This window comes from Camelina sativa, chromosome 12 (assembly GCF_030686135.1).
Source record: "Camelina sativa cultivar CO46 ecotype springtype chromosome 12, ASM3068613v1".
Classification (NCBI taxonomy): domain Eukaryota; kingdom Viridiplantae; phylum Streptophyta; class Magnoliopsida; order Brassicales; family Brassicaceae; genus Camelina; species Camelina sativa.
In genome coordinates this window covers 11,575,330-11,597,448 of record NC_141891.1, presented here as the reverse complement: position 1 = coordinate 11,597,448, position 22,119 = coordinate 11,575,330, and the positions used below count along the sequence as shown (strand labels likewise).

The 22,119-nt window shown below is 33.3% G+C and overlaps 3 protein-coding genes across 7 annotated transcripts; all 3 read right to left on the bottom strand.

Moving 5' to 3' along the window:
- Window positions 1-2,108: 2,108 nt before the first annotated feature.
- Window positions 2,109-3,394, bottom strand: LOC147930408 (uncharacterized). The gene is made up of 6 exons (XM_087476854.1): window positions 3,260-3,394; window positions 2,900-3,167; window positions 2,720-2,831; window positions 2,494-2,624; window positions 2,307-2,322; window positions 2,109-2,151 (listed from the first exon to the last, which is right to left on the bottom strand). The coding sequence occupies exons 1-6, from the start codon at window positions 3,392-3,394 to the stop codon at window positions 2,109-2,111; spliced, it is 705 nt and encodes a 234-aa protein (XP_087332980.1).
- Window positions 3,395-8,646: 5,252 nt separating this feature from the next.
- LOC104731404 (FBD-associated F-box protein At1g60410-like) lies at window positions 8,647-14,418 on the bottom strand. Of its 4 annotated transcripts, XM_087478061.1 has the most exons (12): window positions 14,323-14,416; window positions 13,290-14,245; window positions 13,058-13,198; window positions 12,851-12,952; window positions 10,728-10,992; window positions 10,550-10,631; window positions 10,329-10,453; window positions 10,146-10,230; window positions 9,939-10,068; window positions 9,644-9,840; window positions 9,432-9,555; window positions 8,647-9,068 (listed from the first exon to the last, which is right to left on the bottom strand). In XM_087478061.1, the coding sequence occupies exons 2-11, from the start codon at window positions 14,226-14,228 to the stop codon at window positions 9,483-9,485; spliced, it is 2,139 nt and encodes a 712-aa protein (XP_087334187.1). In that variant the 5' UTR covers window positions 14,229-14,245; window positions 14,323-14,416; the 3' UTR covers window positions 8,647-9,068; window positions 9,432-9,482. The 4 variants fall into 4 exon arrangements, with proteins under 4 accessions (XP_087334187.1, XP_010449077.2, XP_019089516.2 ...); XM_010450775.3 differs by having other exon boundaries at window positions 10,550-10,992; window positions 14,323-14,418; XM_019233971.2 differs by lacking the exon at window positions 14,323-14,416 and having other exon boundaries at window positions 13,290-14,316.
- Window positions 14,419-17,407: 2,989 nt separating this feature from the next.
- LOC104731403 (receptor-like serine/threonine-protein kinase SD1-8) lies at window positions 17,408-21,448 on the bottom strand. Of its 2 annotated transcripts, none has more exons than XR_015574264.1 (7): window positions 19,981-21,394; window positions 19,093-19,230; window positions 18,811-19,001; window positions 18,521-18,731; window positions 18,195-18,432; window positions 17,950-18,119; window positions 17,408-17,856 (listed from the first exon to the last, which is right to left on the bottom strand). XR_015574264.1 is itself a non-coding variant. In XM_010450771.2 (7 exons), the coding sequence occupies exons 1-7, from the start codon at window positions 21,284-21,286 to the stop codon at window positions 17,530-17,532; spliced, it is 2,562 nt and encodes an 853-aa protein (XP_010449073.2). In that variant the 5' UTR covers window positions 21,287-21,448; the 3' UTR covers window positions 17,408-17,529. The 2 variants fall into 2 exon arrangements, 1 of the variants encoding a protein (XP_010449073.2); XM_010450771.2 differs by having other exon boundaries at window positions 17,950-18,100; window positions 19,981-21,448.
- Between the last annotated feature and the right edge of the window lie 671 nt (window positions 21,449-22,119).

Here is a 22,119-nt window from a genome sequence, read left to right as displayed (position 1 = left end):
GTAAAATCCAGAGTACAACAAAACAAAAGAACATGGTCCAACAACACTTAGAGTTTAATACATAAAAAGGTAGATGCATAGATTTCACTTATAAGAAACAACTTTATCCTTGATCTCCTTATGCAATTGTTCCATTGGCTTCATCATGATGTCCCATCATGTTCCTTATGTAATACGACGCCGCAAATTCATAGCTGAATATATGAACAATTTATCTTAGAGCTGAACATATTAAGAAGAGATTATAAATATTTATTAATAAAACTTACTTTGTTTTGTGATTTTCTAAGCCAGCAATGTTTGGGTTTAGAAGATCCTTGATGAGCCATTGCGATTGACAATGCATGGCATCCCTATCATAGTCGAAATGTTCAATTAAATTTGATCATAGAATTTAGTACAATAAAGTCTAAGATCGAGACATACCTCCAATAACACCAACATTCCAAAAACGTAAAACACAAAACACTGGGTCGATTTTGTATGTGAGATGGCATCCTTTTAATCTCCAACAATACATGAAATACTCAGCATACAATCCTTTTGCACAACACTTGAGCTTGTCATTCCTATTTTTTTTTTAAATATAACTAAGGTTATTATCTTCTTAGTATCTAAATATGAGAATTCTAATTGATGGAGTAAAAATCAATAAGAACATATGGAGATGAAACAACACATAGACTAAAGTTTAAACCAAAAATAGTACCTGCCATTGATGAGAGTAAAGAGTACCTCATCATAACCGTTGGCACTACCATCGTTAGGTTTATGCTTCACATCAATTATACATATACATACATCTATATTGTAATAATATCAATAAATATATGTAAATATGATCAGAAAAACGAATTAGAAATTTGGTAAAGTGAATGGACTTACCAAAAGATGAACCGTCTAACGATCTGCCATTTTTAATGTCTAAAAGTCTTTGAAGCGATAGAAGTCACCCTCTCCCTCATCTGCTTTTATAATCATCTCAGTTTCCTCGATAATTCTGATCTGGTAAGGATGTGTTGTGTTTCTCTCTCTGAGAGTTGGATGGATCACCTTAAATTTATCAATCCAATACCATTCACCGTCATAGATATATCTTGGAACATTTTTCAATCGCGGATCGTGGATTAAAGTTGCTTCAATCGTGTGACCCTTGCAAGTCCGAAATCAAAATTATCTTAGAGTCACTTTTCATGCAAGCAAACAGACATTTTGGCTATAAAATGGATATAAATAATATACTAAGTTGAGATTTACCTCTTTATCCACCAAGAGCATGACCTTTTTTTCGAAAAAATCATGTGTCTTCCAAGTACTCAATAGCTTTGCGATGATCGTCCAATCGGTCCTTCCAGGACTGAGATCAGCAATTCTTGTGATAACCATTTTCTCAAATAAAATTTGTTTTGTTTTTGGAGATATTGGAAGTAGTTTTTTTTTTTTTACATGAAATGTGTTTGGATAGTTATACGGTTTTTGGAAGAGAAGAGAATCGGAAGAGTCCCTTCGTGTACATATGTGAAACGTAGACTGGCTTCCACTATTTTATATTTGTTTCCATTAGATGTTAAAATCTTGTATAGATATGCACATTCCATTAGATAGATTTTGTGAAGATTTGATTATGATACAAATCAAATCATCATCCTCTTTTTTATAGTTATTTCTGTAATATATATATATATATATATATATATATATACATAACAATGTTTTATCTGAGTAATGTTACATAACAGTAAATATACTTGTTTGTATTAGAGAATTGGTTTACAATCTTCCATATGAAATCTATATTATAATTCTATATATGTTTACTTTATATATAAATGTTTCAAGGTGTTTAATATAAGTTATTAGTTATTAGTTATATATCGATAAGTTATTAGTTATATATTATATAAAGTATATTTATAATATGAAAACAGAAACAATAAGTTTGAACTAAATGAAATTGACAATAAGAAAATAATTTTGTTTTACCACAAATCTTGTTATACAACTAAAAATTCTATAGTTATAACTTATATTCAAATCTTAACAAAAAAAAAAAAAAAGACAAACGTAGTTTGCTTATTAAAACAGCAAAAAAAAAAAAAAACAATCTCTCAATCACTTCCACCATCTTCCGCAGCTTGGTTGTACTCTAGCCTGCATAATTTCAGTTGGATCATATTAGTCACATATTCTTTTATTTTTTGTAATATATATAAAAATTAAAATTGATCAACTCTTCTTATCTTGAAATATTGGACTTCTGCAACTGGTGGATTAAAATGAATCCTTGTACCAACGGGGTAGAGTACAGTTCAATTCTTTGCCCTATTAATTCCAAAGATATATACGGTTTCCAATCAAATAAGTCTCTAAATACTTATGTACAATAACTATAGAAGTTGTGGTATAAACATTTGACTGATCAAAATCGTACTAATTAATATTACTCTCCATAACAATGTAGAATAACAATTATAGAAAGTAAAATTTAATTACCGGAACTTGGGTATTTGGCATGCCAAAACTGCTGCAATACTGCAACAACATGGTAACATCCTGTTGCTAACCAATTGTTGGTACAAAAGGTGGTTGTCTCATTATATGCCACACAGTGTATCTCCATACCACTATGAAACAATCAAACATACTTTCAGTATATATTAAAGTTAAAAACTGCTTGATATATATCTGACATAAGATTTTAGTGAAAATGTTAATGAACCTCAAATCTCGGATTGAAAACCGTAAGATCCTCATAATCTCATATGGAACCTCCACATTTGGATCATGTGCATGGATCATTGGTTCGACATTGATCACTTCACCCATGATGTCTGAGAGAAAGCGGAAATATTGTTCTTAGATTAGGTACAAATACGACTATAAAATGTTGGAAACTTACCTATTGGTCGTTGTGTGACAGAATGATATCCATCAAAAACTCTGTCAATAGTTTCGAAATCAAAGAAGTGATTGTTGGAAACAACTTCTGAATTTTCCACGATGCTGTCATTGGAGAAGATGATCTTCTGATCACTTTGAGTGTGCTTCAGACATCTCTCATGGTAACAGACAGAAAAATTGGAAACAATCTTCCAATCATTTTCAGCAATTTGATTGTTGAAAATTTCGAACAGATCCGGAGTAATTGTTGTTTCAATTTTTTCACCCTATATCCAAAAAATGTAACAATTAATGAAAACAAAATTGTATATTTTCTCAAACAGAAATGATTTTACGGAGATCATGTATCTATACTTACGAAGACATCACAAAGGATTAAATGAATTGTGGAACCTTCCTCAGACTCCTTCCTCCATTTCCTCAAGACCTTCACTTGAATCTTCTGCCCGGATCTCCATGTCAGAAGATCCTTACCTCTATCATAGATAGCCATTTTGTGTGATTGCTGTTTTTGATTTTTTTTTTCGTGAAGAATCCTTGGAAGCGTAGAAGGTACCTTCTCAAATGTCATATATTGGTTGCTTTTATAGACAATATACGTCGTTTATGAATCGTTACGACGATTTGTTAATAAATTAAGAATTACGACGATTTGGTAATTAAGAGTAAATAATTATATTGCATAATATTTAATTACCGCATATATTCTCTGATATCTTGCGTTAATATTCGTATACCATCTTTGAAAATTTAACTTTATGTAATCATTTTAGGTAGGGAAAACAAACAAAGGTTAACAATGGGAATCGAAATCTTATTGTTTTATAAATAGCATGCATTGGTCTTAGACTTTTAGTCAATTATGTTCAAATTTAAAATGGCATGCATCTGTCATTCATGAAAGATACTCTGTCGAAAGTATCTTTAAAAATTGTTATGCATAAATTGGTAAAAATATATATTTGAACATAAATTTAAGATTCGATAAGAGTTATTGGCATAATATGCGCAAATATAGGTCCAAGATTACAACAACAAACAGCTGAACTTATTCGAATAAGAAGGAAATGAAAGTTTTTAACGAAATTAATAGATAAAAGACTGCGAAAGTTTAACGAAACAAACAGCTGAACTTATTCATCTTCTTCTGAGCCGTTATAATCTTCATCTTCTGATGTATCATGAAAACAAAGACTGCGAAAGATAAAAGAACATAATAGTTGAAACATCTTATAGTAATGATTCCATATTAATAATATGTTATAGTATAGAACATTTATGAACTTACAGTGCCGGATTTGTAGTGAACGGTTTTGCTTCGTTACCAAGTAAAAGTTTAGAACATCTTAATTGAGACATTAGACAACGCCGACCTTTTAAAAAAAAGTAAGTGACAAATCTTTATTTTGATCTATTGGCTTATCTAAACAAATGCTTATATATTGCTTAATACCTTCAAAGATAGAGATTCTCCAAAACATAAGCAGACACACTACTGGTTCACTTGCATACGAAGGACTTGCAGCATATTGTTCCCATTTTTCAACAAATTCCAAACATGTATCACCGACGGCAATACATTCAATCTCTTCGTTACTTTACAGTAAAAAAATTACAAATTCACAACTTCAGTCTTAATATTTTTGTATTATTTTCATTGGCAAAAAATAAATCAAATGAGGTAGTACTTCTTTAAAAAATTTAAAAACTATTTACTTACTTGATGTCAATTACAGTAAAGGGAAGAACATCTTTCAGATCATTGAATCCAACTTCACTTTCTAGAAAAATAATTTGACGACATTGCTTTACTCTTACCACCATTCCACAAAAATCTGAAATTGTTTGAAAAGAGCAAAAAATGAAAAAGGTAATTAGCATGATGAATCTAAGAAAATAATGTTTTATAAAAACTGTAAGTTAAACAGTAAATTTAATCTAATTTACCAACACAACAATTTCTCTCATCTTCTGCAGCATTTTCAACTGTTAGTGCATCTATTAGATGAAAAAGTTGTGTGGACATCTAGGAGGGATTGGAGTGATGCGAGTTTGGATTGTGATCAATATTTCGAAAGAATTGTTAAAGTTCCTGTAAATATTCTGATTTTCAATAACTTGGAACTTGTAAAGAAGAAACCATTGTCCTTCTTGCAACACGTCTATGTACTGAGCAAAGTAAAGCTGACTTCGGAGTTTAGCTTCAATTCTTTTTCCCTAAAATATAAGAAAAAACAAATTTCAGATTTAAATTTTAAGAAGATGATGGATGATGTACATATTTTAAAAACTTATACATAGAGGTTTCAACAGGATATAAATGGGTTGTTACTTTCTCATCAACCAAGATCAAACATATGTAGGTAGGCTGCATTATAATGATTTTGGGTATCCACAGCCTCAGTACTTTAACAGCAACACTCAATCTATCTGTTGATGGATTCAAATCCTCTATGTATGCAACCATTTTTTTTGTTTGGTACTTGGGTATTTTCTAGATAGAAGAAAGACGATGAAAGGTGAGAGGTTAGAAGATTATAGAGAATAGTTATATAGGAAGATTATAGTAAATGTTTTATCTTGGATATATATAGAAAAGAGGAATATGAAGAGTGATTGGAAGTTACGTAAACAATTTATGTCAATTTCGTAATGTCAGTTCGAAATTGATAGAATCAATTCAAAGACTTTGAAAATATGAAAAATCTTTTTTTTTTACTTGAATCCATCCATGCATTGGTTAAATTTTAAAATGTAATTAAATTATAAAATCGAAACTATAATGCATAATTGATTAATTCATATTTATAATGTACTATATTGAAAAATCGGTATATTCATACCCCAGCTAAGGGGTATGTTGAATTCCTATCCCAACTATGACACTGAGCAAATCCATACATTAACTTGAATAAAATTCAAATTTGCTGCATCAACTTGAGAAAGTGTGTAAAAGCATACACAAGCCGTAACGGTGTTAAGAGACCGTTAGCGGCTGCTTACGTGGAAGCCACGTAAGAAACGACATCGTTTTGAGAAACGAAAGAAAGAGCTTCTTCTGGTCAAAACGACGTCGTTTCATATGTCTTCTTCCTCTTTTCTTATTTCCTGACTCGGGTTTCTACACTTGATGATTGAGCTCAATTCCAAACACCGTGCTTTCCTCCATGACTTAAACGGAAAACCCATAGGAGGAGAGGGAGAAAACTAAAACGGCAAGTGCGGAGGCTCAGACGCACCCGAAAGCATCTGAACAATCTCTTTCATCGTTGGCCTCTTCACCGGAAATCTTTGCAGACACAATAGTGCAATAGTAATACATAGAACCGCTTTCTCATTCTCCAAAGAATGTATAGATTTGTCAACTAAATCCAACAATTTACCATTGCAAGCCAATTGCTTAGCCCATGATATCAAATTAGCCCTCTCAAACTCTGACATAGGCGATGCAGTCACTTGCAATGGCCATCTCCCTGAGACAAAAACCAAAAACAGAACCCCAAAGCTATAAACATCACATTTTTCAGACAACACACCTCCACCGCCACATTCTGGTGCAATGTAACACACCGTACCTGAAAAATCCAAGTATCAAAATTTTAGCAGGATTGCAGGAATACAAACCTGAGTAGAAAGAAATACACCAGAGAGATTCAAAGCAATCACTTCGTCCCATTGTGATTGCTTCATTCATATTAACAAGGAATCCCAACTAATTCCTGAAAATTTGGGGCCATGTCAGTAAGGTACTAAACAAAAATCAATGGGATCCAAGGTTCTCATTTACCTGCATTGTTAACCACGACATCAATGGTACCCCATTTGTCAAGAGCCTGCAGAAAAAGAACAAAAGGAAAATGATAAGATGTATAAGGATTAAGGAATATAAGCTTTTGTCAACTGCCGTAATGGTGTACAGTTGATCACTCATAGTTTTCATCATCGCATCCACATCAGCTTTTTTCGAGACATCACCCCCAAAAGTAATAGCCTGGCCACCATATTCTTCAATCTACAGTTCAAAAAAGAATAAAAGTCAGAGATAACATGGGATAGTGACACTGCAGAAGAAAACACTACTGACTGCAGATCTTATTGTGCTGCTTCAGAGATGGGGTTGCCTTTGGAAATGTTGTTGATTAAGAGTGAAATCACAAAATGCATTTTGAGAAGCAAATAGCAACAAGAAACAGAATAACAAAACATTTTACAGGGCCAGAATATTCAATCTCTTGTCCCATAAACCAAAACTGATTCAAGCAATCATCATTGTTAAACTCGAAAGGTGCCATAATTCTTTTCGTAATAATAACAACATCCCTCCATACCTAATACCTATGATAGTCTAACAAAACGATATCACATAACAGGAAACAAGATAAATACTGCAAAACAAGAGTCAATGCTTGAGATTGAGCTTAACCCTCTTTTCATCTTCCTCTTTTTCTAGTTAGCTCTTCATAAAACTCTTCCTTCCACCATTCTCTAGGCTTTCTCTTCTTATCTTTCTTCTTCTTCTTCTTAGAGACTTATGATGACCCACCATCTCCACCACTGTTGATCCATTCCTTATTGTCGTTAGGTCTCTCTTTCTTAATTTCACTCCCTGATTCAATCCCTCCTCCTCTGCTTCCACCATTGTTGTCATGTTTCCACCATCAATCTCTCTTTGAACCCACTTTAAGCTTACTACTACTCCCCGGCTTATTACCCTAATGCTGCTCCCGGTGACAATCCCGTCTCCGTCAAGACACTAATTGCACAAGTTTCCGGCGACGGTATCGATGTCATCTCCGAGATGCTGCTCCCACCTCCACCGTCAAAACACTGACCGCATAATTCTCAGGCGAAAGTCCTGATTTTTCCCCTGGAGACACCTCCGTCTTCGTCAAGACGCTAATCCCAGAATTCTCCAGTGAGAGACTGACAACATTATTATTACCACCTTCTTCAAACACAGTAATCACGCTCTTCCTCAATCATAATCCAAGTCGGGAAATAAGAAAAGAGGAAGAAGACATATGAAACGATGTCGTTTTGAAAAGAAGAAGCCCTTTCTTTCATTTCTCAAAACGACGTCGTTTCTTACGTGACTTCCACGTAAGCAGCCGTTAACGGTCTCTTAACACCGTTACGCCTTATGTATGTTTTTACACAGTTTCTCGAGTTTATGCAGCGAATTTGAATTTTATTCAAGTTAATGTATGGATTTGCTTAGTGTCATAGTTGGGGTAGGAATTCAACATACCCCCTTAGCTGTCAATTGGTGACAGCTTGTCCTGTGGGAAGGTTGTTAAAGGGTGAGGACCAGGGTTCGAGGAACGCCTGGCGCACCAATAACCTACTGTGGATTTGGATATCCACAGTGATGGGTTAGGATCGATGCCCTGCAGGGCCAGCTTGGGGTCCATTGGGACGGCTAGCGGGAGGCTAGCAGGGTCCATGGATGGTCCATTGGGGCAGCTAGCGGGAGGCTAGTGGGATCCGCGGGATGGGTTGTCACAAGTCTTTTACCTTTATAGATACATGATAAAACTGCTGCTACTTTAAAGTATATTTCATCATCATATACTCCATTGAAAACTATGATTCTTAGAAGTCTAATTCATCATCAATGTCTCTATAGAAAGAGATCCTTATTTTACTATATTGAAGATTTCTATATTAGTAAATTAATAATTTAGTACAATCTCCAAAAGTAAAGAAAAAAACTAAGCAGTCAAATCTCTCCATAACAAAATTCAGTTGAGAACAAATCAATCACATTAGCACTAAAAATACCATAGTGATTTATTGGTAACAAAGCAATGTTATAGAGAAAACTGAACCAAATAAATAACCAAGAAAGTTTAAAATTAAGCATTTAAAAATGCTTTTTATTGTTCAAGTGAAAAATGTGAAAATAATTGGAAACCAAACATGGAGTATGACTATGCTTTTCCGTGATCAACATCTTCACAGCTAATGACTTCATTCAAATCCTTGGTAGGATAATCTCCTTTATATTTGGTTAAATCAGTAGAGAGATTGGAACATTGTTTCTTACTTGTAGATGATTGATCAATGTTAGGGTCTGTCGATTCTGTTTTGCGCTTCGACGAAGGAGTTGAACTGGAAGAATGATCAGTTTCATAAGGCTCAGTGCCATTAGTAATCATTAGTGATGCCTGCACGTAAAATAGTATATATATTAGAGGTATCTGATACTTCTATATAGATATATAGAATTATATGTATAATGAAAAAAAAAACCTATTCAGAATGGGTGAGACTAATTCTGTCTATAGTATTTTCATATGCTTCATTACCAATTTCCATAAATTTATTGCCTTCCCAGACATTAGCAACCTTGTAACTATCATTAGCACCAGACAGATTGTCCCCAGCAATACATATCAGAAATTGAAATGTCTTGCCACACACAGTCTTAATCTGATCAGGGATCATAGTAGGATCCATAATCTGCATATTCGATATTTTGAATGATTCCATATTTTGTTAAAACATGTATCTACAATTTAAAAATATACCTCTTCAAATGAACCATTTAGTATTTCAGCTGCGGAAACACCCACGATTTTTTATGCCCAACTATCAAACAGGGAAATTTTGGTTTCACCACTCTTGTCCCAAACGTGGACATGTAATTTGTACCTAAAGAGGAATAAATCATCTAATAGGTCAACCAACAAATATTCATATTTCAAAATAGATGACAATTTAGTTTAATTAGAAGACTTACTTAGGCTCAATCAACGTGGCCCACTCATTACAGGTTTCACACCTCCACCTTGGTTTGCTTGGTTTCTTGACATCTTCCAATTTAATTGTCAGGTCCTCTTTATCAACCTTCTTATTACACTTTCTACAGCTAATATAGAACCAACCCCAATCTGTATTGATTGCTGATATAGTACATGCGATTCTACATTTTCCTACCTATCAAAATAATATAACATCCTTAAGCTTATACCACATTGATTTTCCAAAACAGATTATGTTAATAGATTGTTAGCGTATTAATAAATGTAAACTACCTCTGTTTCAGCAAGTACGTCAGCGATCATTTGCAAAGGGAAGTCAAGACCATTCTTGGAGCCAGACGGGTTATAAACTCTCTTTCCACCAGAATTGGTAATTGTTAAAGCCAATTGATCCGCAGGAAGACTATAATAAAAAGGAGAAATAGTAAATAATAATGAAACATTTTTTTTTTAAATAATTTCAACGCTCTTTGAATTTACATGTTCTGAAAAGCCTCCATCTCTGGTAATTGAGGATTGATCATCAAGATAGAAGAATTGAAAGCATTCTCAATGTATCGTTTTTCTGAAATCAAATATAAATATGATACAATAGTTAAAGGTTTTCTAAAAATAATTTTGGTATTACCAAATTAAATGTATAAATATTATCCGTACAGTTACCTTTGAAGCTGTTTTGTTTAACAAAGCGTAGGAAACACATAACCATACCATCACTTGACTTATTGATAGCACGATCTAAAGCTTCAGCGTAGGTTTCCCACAGAGTACATGATAATCGTTTATCCCTATATTAAGAATTTGAACAAACATAGATTATATAAAAATAGTCTAACGTATAAGCATTGAAATCTATAACTATAACTATAGATTTATAATATTACTCAGTGTCTCTTATCTCGAACTCAATTTTCTTCATGGTAATGTTGTTACGACTTGTGATTTCTTCTAGCCCTCCAGAACTGACTACTTGACCAATAACGTCAGTAAATATAGATAATACAACTATTAATAAATTCATCCTTCTAAAGTAGTAACAAAATATATGTATTATGAAATTACCTAGCAGCAGATTTTTGTCAAGATTTCCAGCAAGAATACTATCAAACGATGTGAATGATAAGTAGTGATCATCAGATACATTATCAGAAGGAAAAATTGTGGTACCATATCTGGTACTGATCTTATACTTTATAAGAGAAGGACGCAAGTAGCCTGTACAGAGATTCAAACCAAAAGTTGATATAACTTTCCAAGTTCCAGGCTCCAATTCAGCTTCAAACTTCTTGATATGATCCTTTCTGACAGAAGCTCCTATTTTTTCACCCTATATAAACCAAAAAAAAAATATACTTTTGGAATGAATTGATATTAATCTATTAGTAAAAGAATATTAAATTGATATTTAAAATACATATTGTTTCGTCAGCCAGGATTAGTTCGAGTGATTCACCAAATTTAGCGGTATTCATTCTCCAACTGTGGAGAATTTTCACTTGAATACGCCAAGCATTTTTGTATGGTTTCAGATCTTTCAAAGGAGTGTATGAAAGGGGTAGAGCCATCATTTTGTGTAACGAATTAAAAATGTCTTCTTTTAGTATATATTTCAATAGGAAGTTCTCAATATATTTATAGTGAAATTATGTAGATTTAGGTTATCACTTAGAAGTTAAGATTTGATATCTCTAATATACGCAAAATATATTTACTTCCTTGATTCGTTACAACTGGGAAATGAATATTTTTTTGAAAAATTTATCGTAAAAGATTAGAGAATAGTTATAATCTCGGAAATCAAGCAATTTAGTAAAATTTGGTAACTTGAATATTCGTTTTCTAAGATTTTAACTGAATCACAAATTTTTCTTTTTAAAAGAATATTTGCTATGATCTGTTTCGGTAATTAAGCAATTATCCGTATTTTTGGTAATTAAAATTTATGGTTTTCATTTAAATACCTTAAAGGAAAATAAAATTAGAGTGTTTACCTATAACGAATAACTCTGTTTGGGATCTTAAATAATTACTCTTGAATGAAATAATATACTAGATCCGAAAATGATTAATCTGGAGTACAAACAGATCCGCGATTTTTTTCCTTCTGTTCTCGGATATTTTAGGATCCGCATCCCGACCCATAATTTTTTAAGTGATCGATCGAGGGTATAATGGTCATTTATTATAAACGAAACTATAGGCTAATTAGATTAAATTAAATGATTCTCTAATCATTTTTAATGAAAAATCTACCAAAACCAAATCATGGTCTATTCTGAATCTAGGAAGTACTCTTGCTTTAATAGTATAGATATTTATAATTTTAATAATGCAAGTGTCCAACATATTCAAAATTTTTGATATTTTAGATATTTTTGCGTGTTTAAATTAACTTTTAGTAAATTTGAATAAAAAACACTCTAAACTTTTAGACTACGGTTTCAATTCCCAAGCCTCGTTAATATTATAAATTTATATTATTTAAACTATAAAAGCCTAAAAAAACCTATATATATGTTTCTTATTTTTTTATCGGTTTATAAAATGTTCACAGATAAGCAAAATTGACTCTCTAAAAGTAGTTGAACGAACTCCTCATAAATGAAATTTTGTAGACCACTATTATATTTCTCTTATCAGTTTGCGCGTTGTTGTATCTGTTCATCAATACATCATCCATTGCCTAGATTTATAAATATTTACCAAGAAAACATTTGGAAGGAAATATATATATAGTACTTTCTAGAGTAGGCTTTTTTTAATTTTTTTACCAACTTAAACAACCTTAAACCCTCAACTTAGTTATACAAGGAGACCGGTGTAAAAATCGTAAAAATTGTTATAATCCTTGTTCAATTTTTTGAAAAATAGGTCTTAATTACGTAAAAAAAAAATTTGAAAATTATTTTTAGGCTTTAAAACATATGTAAATTTAAGATAGTCTCAGTGCAAGGCAGTTGTTGTACATGTCTATCACCATATATACCTACGAAATAGCAATCTTAGCATGCAATCAACAATATGATGTAATTAGCATAACAACAACATTACACTATATATCTCATCTCCTTGATATATATATCCTTTTGCTTCTCTTGATGATGTTACAGCCTAGATACTTATAAGTATTTTCCTCAAGGCTTACAGTTGTACTTAAAATACGAAACTAGCATCATTTTACTTACTGTTTGTGGTGTCTTCAGCTGAAGGGAGTGGAGTGAGGATAAGACACATTGAGGCACTGGTGAAAATTGAATCTCCTCTATCTCTGGGATACGGTCAAGTTCCTAGTAGTAATATAAACAAATCATATATATGAAAATATTTATTGGTATATATATGAAGCAAGCTCAGTTTTATGACATGAACAGAGGCAAATTAATGAAACGCACCAGAATCAGCGAATGTAGATTCGTACAGCATCCCAAAAAGGCTGGTAGGTATTCCCACGAAGACTTCACTAGTGAAGCATCCAATCGAGTCAAATTGAGAAACTTAGGCAACTTTCCCACCTGGGAGTACTCATGGATGAACTGTGTATAGAATAGTAGATATGTCGGATATGAAATTGAATACAAGCATAATTAAACTCTTATTAAAAACTAATCACTTATGTGTGCGTACCTCTAAGGTTCCAGCTGAGATGGTCACCTCGTGAAATTTGGATATCCCAAAGAGGAATTTACGGATCTTCTTTACCTCCAACGGATCATCAAGGTCGATGTCGTCAAACATAACATCGACGTTTACCTTTGCGTTGGGGCCAACATTACGTATGACAAAGCGTTCAGGCCGGTAATCACAGACACTCATGTACTCGAGTCTCGGAGCATCGATTACAACATTGGGATCTTGTTCTTCTTCCTCGGGATCACGCTGAGACTTTAGTGTGAAGTTTTTCAGTGATTGAGAACGAACACATACAACTTCCATATAGTCCTCAGGATGTGTAATCACGGTTAAATCCTCGAGAACCGGACAGCTTGAGATGAGATTCTTCAGAACAGCATGGCCATCAAACTTGACCCCCTCTAAATACATAGTCTTGACACGAGGTAACGAAACCAATTCTGATTGTGGATGATCAAAGACAACAGCGTAGAGAGTCAAATCCACCAATGTCGAGCATGAATAGAGCGAGAGAGGCATCCTAACCAAGGCATCATCAACATCCACCATATTCAGAATAGTTAGATGACTAACTCCACGCTCAACCACTTCATCTATCGTGGACACAAAACTCTCGTGACAGTGCTCAATATCGACATCATAAACCAACTTGAACGAGTCTAAAGCCAGGTCAGGTTCCAAAAAACAATCTATAAAGCCCATCAAATCGAAATCAGTATCTTTGAAATCACCGTAACCCAAATCCAAAGCAGGAACCTGTGACCAGAGATCTTTCCAACGCCTCGACAAGATACTGGTGCTAACCGATTCCTTGGTAGAGAGTTGAGAGAGGATCCGACATAACACATCGCATGGCAAACCACTTAACCTATCTTTCACCAAACTGCCTTCGGTTTTGATAGACTTCCTCTTGCTTAGAGACGTTGTAGCCATGTTCTCTGCCTAAAAACCTAAATTTCACACAAAGCTACGATGTCAGGTTATAAGTACGAAAGATTAGGGAAGTAAGGAAGAGAAGAAGAAGAACCTTTTCAATTCGGTGACAGATATTTTTTTTTGCTAGATTTCAGATCTCTTTGACAGTTTTCTTGATAGTGTGGCAATTACTAGACCACCACACGTCATGACCTTTCAAATTACAATCTTTAAAATTAAAAATGATTAATTTTCTTCTTTAATACTTTCCACAAACTTATCCAACAAAATACAAATAATTGACTTTTCTTTGAATTAAAATCTTGGTCTTCCATTTTCTACTTCTGTAATTAATATGATCAAAAAAATTATAAAGTAGCAAAATAAATTTCAATCTTTATTGACCTCTTTCTGGTATTATCATTTAAAAATGGTTAATTCTGTCTTTAATATCCTTCAAATGATTTCACTTTTGTTTACTCTAAAATCTTTTATATTCTATTGTCAATGGTGCAATGCCCGGATGAGTGACCCGCTTTCTCCAATTTACTGGATGAGTTCAATCTGTTTCGCTCTTCCTTTCCTTTCTTCCAGCTTTTGAAGATTCCGCGTATGAACAATGTTCGGGCAGATTGCCTTGCTCGATCCTCAAGATCTTTACTTTCCGCAAATTATTTTGTACTCTTTTTCTCTAGTTTGGGCAACCAACCTTGGAGTCTTATTTTAAATTAATGTTTGGTTGAAAAATATATATATATATACATATATTTTTTCTAATTCATATTTTAAATCAACGAAAATGTAAACTTGATGATTTTGATGATTTGAATGGCATTGTACATATGCATCTAAATCACATATAATATTTGATTAATTTTCTCCACGAAATTCTAGTATTACGTAAGACTTGGACTAATTAATCAGTGCAGACACTAATCAGACAATAGTCGATCTTTTCTTTTTAGTTGGATTTCAGAATCTATTTCAATATTTCTTTTTGTCATTTTCTGGTTTTGGGCGCTAGAAGTTTAACTTCCGTAATAATTTAGATTCTCGAGTTTGTGTTAGTAGGTTATGCTTCACGAATTTTAAGAGTTATGCTTCACAGATTGTGGTAGAGTCAAAATTTAGTGGGCGTGACTTGTGAGCAAACCAAAGAGATATTTGCATGGAAATTGAAAAATCAACATGCATGTACATGTTAAAGTTTAGGACAATTGTTATACTGCCTAATAACTCATTATTGTTTTCAAACTTTTTGAATATGGAAAATTTTTTTATTACAGTTTCAAATTTTTTTCCTAAGTTAAATTTTACTTTAAATCTCAGTAACAACAAGTTTAATTAACATTAATCTAATGCTCATTCTCCAACAATTCAAAAGATGAAATAGGTTTTCACATAAACCTAATAAAATTTCATCCGTAAGTTGGATATATTTATATGAATAATATACTGTTTTCTTATACAAAAATTGAAGTTCCAAATTTTTCGAACTTATAAAAAAAACTAATAATAACTGAACTTATAATTTATTTTATCCTACATAGAAGACCTAAAACTTTTGGCCTAAAATATGCACCAAAAAAATTAATGCTCTAATCTTTGGCTTCACTTGCTTGGCCTATGGGTCGGACCTTGAACCATGTTTTATTTTTACTTCAGATTGTCGTGTTTGTTGGTTGTGTTACTATTACTACATAATGCAAAAAATGAACTATCATGACTTAATATGTTGAGCATGTTAGTTTTGTTCCTTTCTTATATTTTAGAATCTCTATTTTTTTTCTTTTGGGCATTCATGTGGTAAAGCAGGCTAAAACTTCTTCGTATTAGACGATGCATATGAGTCTCTCCATTGTAAATTTAGTTTCTTATTAGTCTTCATCTTTAAGAAAAAATGTATTTTAAACTATTATAAAAAAAGAAAAATTGTATGTTACTATCATATGCTTAAAAAACCATGTTGTTAAGCTTGTGATGTCTTTTTTATCTCATGGTACGATATGAGTTGCATATTTCTATACTATATATGATTAATTTGACTTCTATAGTTTTGAGTAGTATATGCGTATATTGGTATCATATATTTTTAGGAATCTTAATATCAAATAGCACATTTTCAAAAAAACCCCTTTTCTTATGTCACTTTTCATTTTTCAATATTACCTTTTCATATTGTTCATTTTCAAAAATACTCATTTTCTATGTATAAAATGACTAAATTCTAAATTCTAAACTCCAAATACTAAACCCTACTCCATTAAAATTATATCCTAAATGTAAAATAGAGAATCCAGAACTAGAAAAAAATTCTTAAAATTAATTTAACATATTGTAATCTGTGTAAAAGAGGGTAAAAATAAAAATGTTTAAAAAGAGATATTTTTAAAAAGAATATCTCAAAAATGGTATTTCTAACAAATTCTCATATTAGAAAGAAGCTCCTAAATTTCTCTATATTAAAACAATAATATTGTATGATGAGAAACTCAATGGGTCTTTCACCAATGCACATGCTCTAATATGTATTGAAAATCAAAATGGTGAAAAAACCATAAACACTCTACTATGCTATCAAAAATTTCTCCATGTGTTAAAGTACTCTAATAGTACTATATATAAAAGGAAAATTCATGTAACATCAAACAAATGAACCCAAAAAAATTAATATGAACAGTATATTTTAAAATCACAAAAATAACAATTACTGAATAAACAAATAAAAACTAATAATCTTCAAATTACTAAAATTGATCAACAATGTAAGCTAAACCCGTGCATAGCACGGGATGACTTCTAGTATATATATATACTCATGACGATGTTGCAGTGGTTTTAACGACGGAGTAAGACATCTTCAAAATTTGGTATATGATAGCTGTTAACGTATATTACATGTATAAAATCACCTTTTTCAACGAAAAATATTCGGTGTTAGTCATCATTAGATATGTCATGTCACAACGATTCACCAAGTGATGATCATATATTGTACTCGTGAGATATTTGGCACAGCTTTACCAAGAAAAAATTTTCGTCAAGTTTTTTTTACCGTTTAGCAACACTTTGTCACTACTATTAACCTTTTCCATGTTAATCGTGGTAACCTTACGAGAAAATAACGATATGTATTGAAAAAACGTGTGAATATAGTGTCAGTTTGTCCTCAAACTAGCGACCGCTGCAACAAATCATTGTTAGTGCATGTGCATGCTGATGTTATTTATAGTGTTATTAGTTTTATGTATCGTGAACAAAATGTGATCCAATTTGATTAATTATAAAATTGCGATGGATTTTGGCTTGTATACTCACATTACCGAGAGTCAAGGACTGAAATAGTAATTTGGTTCACTGTCCAAGGTTCATTATCATGCTGTTTACTCGACGAAGAATCAGTGTCAAGAGGACTTCTCCCCAGGCAATAACCGGGCTGTTTAGGTTGAGGAATAGTCGTTGATTCGCTCCCGAGCATCAAAACTACCAAGGACATCGTTGGTCTGTCCTCTGCACGTTCTTGAACACACAAGAGACCAATTTGAATGCATCTTAAAATTTCATGTTGCTTGAACGTTGATGAAGAATCTGTGATGATCGGATCTATGATCTCTAGCCCCTTTCTTTCTTTCCAATTCCTCCACACCTGTGTATAATGATCAAAATATTTCTAGCTAGTGTTTTCATTAAATTCTGAAGGGGAAATAAGATCAAGTTTGAGATGCTTTAAGTTACTTACACAACCGAGAAGATTAAGGTCACGGTCCGAATTGTAGAAACCTTTGTTCCTCTTGCCACTTATAATTTCAAGAAGCAAGACCCCAAAGCTGAAAACATCCGACTTCATCGAAAATATCCCGTCCATTGCATATTCAGGAGACATGTAACCGCTGCATAACGAAGATTAAACTAAAAATTATGAGGTTTTTGGTTTTGTTTAGTTTAGATCTAAAACAAAGAGTTTTGATATTCTGGATAGCTTACTAGGTTCCGACCACCTTCCTCGTAATAGCTTCTGTATCATCCCTTCCAAAGATCCTAGCCATCCCAAAATCCGAGATCTTTGGAGTCATATATTTATCAAGCAAGATGTTGCTTGCTTTCAAGTCTCTATGGATGATCCTAAACCGTGAATCTTGATGAAGATATAGAAGCCCTCGAGCAATACCATTGATAATATCAAATCTCATTTGCCAATTTAGCTTAGAGCTTTGTTTTTTATCTGCAAATGAATTATGACCGAATTGAGTACATTATTTCTCAAGGCATTCAACTGTTAGAACAAAGTTGTAAGAAGCTGATGCACTAACCAAAGAGATGAGAATCAAGGCTTAGATTCTCCAAGTACTCGTAAATCAACATCTTCTCGTTCACATCGACGCAACATGCAAGAAGCCGAACAAGATTTATATGTTGAAGCCTTGCTATCAATTTCACCTCATTCTTGAACTCATCAGTCCCCTGAACCGATGTCTTTGACAGTCTCTTCACTGCGATTTCTTGACCATCAAGTAACCTTCCCTGTAACCCAACATTTCATTACTTAACCAAATTATCCAATGATAAAGTCTAACTAAATTAGGTTCGCAATCATATGTACCTTATAAACTATGCCAAAACCACCTTGTCCAAGCTTGTTGTCGTTAGAAAAATTGTTTGTGGCCATAGCAACTTCGTCAAACTCCATCAATGGTAATTCAAGATCGTCTGTATTGTTATCCCTAGATATGTGTCTCCTACTTGATATTACCACTTCGTTCATTAGCAAATCTCGGCTTCTCACTTGGTCAACTGTTTCATTTTCAGACACCAAAAAAAGTCAAGATATAAGTTTATCAAAATTTACTGACAAACATCAAGGAATTAAAAGGTACTGATTTACCTATAGGTGTTTCAATTGCTAATGATTGCTTCTGCTTCCTTTTCCACAAGCAAAAGATGATGAAACTTAAAAGAAGCAAAACGCTGATCACTCCAATACTCGAACATATGATTTTTGCACTTCTGTTTCTCTTGTCCTCTAACGTAAAAGAGATACCCAATCATTAGTATCCTACCGGGTGACGTGGCTTGATGAGTGATAATCACATTAGTTTTCTTCTTTTTTTCCTTTTTGACTACTTTAAATTTAAATACAACAATTAGGACCACGACCAAAGAAATTATTATTTTGCATCTTAAACATCGCAATCAAGGTTAGAAAGTCTGAAAAGAGGAAAAATAAAACTGAAAAACGTTAAGCTAACTTCAAAGTCTGTTAAACAATAACAATGTAACGTGGACTTGCAATATTAGTCTAACGTTTCTACCCAAAAAAAAAAGCAGAGCGCATTATCCAACAACCAATTTGATTACTATTCTTAAAAAAAAAGTAAAACCCCAATATGTTAATTATTAACGTAAAGAAAAAGCGTCAATTACTAGTATTTTTATGTCAATGAAATTATATTATTTTTATCTTATATTCAACAAAAAAAAAAAAAAAGGAAATTCTGAAAGTACAATGTGACATATCGACTTGATTGGGTGATTTTTAGCAATTTTATCTTTTTGACGTCTTTTTGTTTTTGTTTTTAGTATTTTTAAACTGTTTACATGTTTTGAAAAGTCTTAAAGAATACTAAAACAAAATTAAACAAGTTTGTTCCATGACAATCCAAAAACGAGGTGAGAAAACCACACTATCAACCGTTACGTAGCAAAAGTAAATGTGAAACATCAAAACCAAACATATGACATTAGTCTAATAGATAGTGGAGAAAGAACTAACCGAGATCAGTAGCAGCCAATCTAACGTAAAGATCTTGACCTCCCTTTGCATAGTTCCGGATATCTAAAAGCTCTCCGGTCCAAATCACACAACCCGACCCGGCACCACGTATATCCGTATTTGCAAACGCCGTACAGTTACAATCCTTTAAACACTTCTGTTCACATTCTTTCACACCAATTCCTCTGTCCACACTAGCAGCCGTAGTATCCGGCAATTTCATTTTCTTCAACCGCGCAAACCCTTCTTTACCACCACATGTCAACAACGTCTTCCTCACGCATCCATCTGACCCGTCTCTCAACCCCCACACTTGAGGATTCCTCGGCTTAAACCCTTTAATACAATTACAAACCGGTGACGTGTTCGAGTCGCAGTAACCATAAACACCACACTCTTTGTAATCATCGCATTGGTCTTTTGGTGCGTACCAGAATCTGTTCCAAGTCTGCGCTGCCTCAATCCATGTGAATCTTTCTAACACTCCCGTGGAGCTTAGGCTTAACCTCGAGTAAATGTCGCTTTTAGTGACTTGGAATGAGTAAGTCACCTCTTCTTTACTCGCAGTGAAATTGAAAACCATGTAGTCAAACCGTTGCATCTCCGGTACGCCACTAAACCGGACTCCGTTCCATGGACCGCTCCGGTACACTCGTGCCTCTCTGTTCCATAAAAAAACCTCAGGGAACCCTCTGGTTTCGAGTTTGAACGAGTAGTCTCCACTTGAAGGATCATCTGAACTTTTCCATGATCGAATGAATCTGTTGAACCCGGTTTTGAGATCCCAACCGAGCTTCATCTCCGGAAGTAAAGTATCCGTCGGAAAATCAAAACTCTGCCACAAGTATTCATCAAGATTGTTGTTGTTAGAGTCTCTAAGCACGAAGTTACCATTATCAAGAAGCTCTGCCACCACCGGAGATCCAACACTTCCACCGGTCAGATTTGTCGACCAAACCGGTGTTTTGGACTGATCCAAGACGACGAGATTGTTGTCGGAGATTTTGAGAGTTCCAATGGAACTAGAGAGAGGATTATCTCTGTTTGCAACCCATACATAGGTTCTCTTAGAGATTGTTTTGTACCAAATCCCAAGATACCAACGAGATCTTGAACCGGGTTTGAAGAAACCAAGCTCGAAGACATTACCAGGAGATACAATGGTTTTGTTGCTTGAGATTGTTACAGACTCTGTAGTCGACAAAGTGTTGGAAGAGGTAGAGAAAGTAGGGAACAGAAGAATCAAGAAGAAGAGAAAGAGGAAGAAGGTGTAAGAATGGTGGAAGTTTGGTACGTCACCTCTCATATCTCTACACCAACTTTTTTTTTTCCTATCTTTCTTGAGGAGATTATGAGATTTTTTTCCCTTTCTTTCTCGAGGAAATTATGATATTTATTTTCTTTGGAGATATCGAACTTTTTTGAACCACAAAAGTTTGATATATACTGCCAAAGTTTACAAAATAATGGTTATGATTGGTAACACACGTAATGATATATAGTGTCGTTTTTAATGTGTAAATCAATTATTATTTGTGTCCAACACTTTGAGAATACTTTTTAAAAGTTCTTAAAGTAATGAATCGAAAAATATACAAATTCTTCAAAAATTAAACTTCAGAATTTTTTTATTCTTTTTGGTGATGTTTCTATAATATTTTTTCTTTGTAAAGATAATAACGTATATATTTTTTAAAGTTAATAACGTATAAACTTCAGAATTTTTTATATACTAGCAAGTTCTATTCAGAATTTTTAGAGGGAGGGTCCTGAAATGTTTTTTCTCCAGTACTTTAACGGTTGTCTCTATGTTAAATGCGTGAACCTCTTACGTAATAGATCTTCTGTCAAATAGTATTATATTCTCTTGTCTGCTTTTTTATTTTCTTGGTCTTCTTGTTCGCATTTGAAATGTAGCTACTATGTACAGTCCAGTTCAGAGTTGACAAATACAAAGTCGTTTTATTTCTGGATTTCCTTTTTTTCCTCTTCTGATTTGTCAGGCTTCTTTTCCTTTTGTACAAGTCGTTTTTTTCTTTATTTAGGGACGTTTTCTTTTGTGATGTACTACTATATTCTTATTGTGACTTTTCTTTTTCTTTCTTTTCTCAGAGGCTTCCATTACTTTACAATATTTAT

What these genes read in the sequence shown, in the direction of transcription:
- LOC147930408 (XM_087476854.1), bottom strand. Translation starts at nt 3,394, where the DNA reads ATGGCTATCTATGATAGAGGTAAGGATCTTCTGACATGGAGATCCGGG. An exon ending in TGTCACACAACGACCAATAG is followed by an intron (nt 2,832 to 2,899) that starts GTAAGTTTCCAA and finishes GCTTTCTCTCAG; the next exon opens with ACATCATGGGTGAAGTGATC. An exon ending in TTTTCAATCCGAGATTTGAG is followed by an intron (nt 2,625 to 2,719) that starts GTTCATTAACAT and finishes ATTGTTTCATAG; the next exon opens with TGGTATGGAGATACACTGTG.
- LOC104731404 (XM_010450775.3), bottom strand. Translation starts at nt 14,228, where the DNA reads ATGGCTACAACGTCTCTAAGCAAGAGGAAGTCTATCAAAACCGAAGGC. An exon ending in ATCTACATTCGCTGATTCTG is followed by an intron (nt 12,953 to 13,057) that starts GTGCGTTTCATT and finishes TATTACTACTAG; the next exon opens with GAACTTGACCGTATCCCAGA. An exon ending in AGCTGAAGACACCACAAACA is followed by an intron (nt 10,993 to 12,850) that starts GTAAGTAAAATG and finishes TGGTTTATATAG; the next exon opens with GGTGAAAAAATAGGAGCTTC.
- LOC104731403 (XM_010450771.2), bottom strand. Translation starts at nt 21,286, where the DNA reads ATGAGAGGTGACGTACCAAACTTCCACCATTCTTACACCTTCTTCCTC. An exon ending in AGCAATTGAAACACCTATAG is followed by an intron (nt 19,002 to 19,092) that starts GTAAATCAGTAC and finishes AAAATGAAACAG; the next exon opens with TTGACCAAGTGAGAAGCCGA. An exon ending in ACCTTAATCTTCTCGGTTGT is followed by an intron (nt 17,857 to 17,949) that starts GTAAGTAACTTA and finishes CATTATACACAG; the next exon opens with GTGTGGAGGAATTGGAAAGA.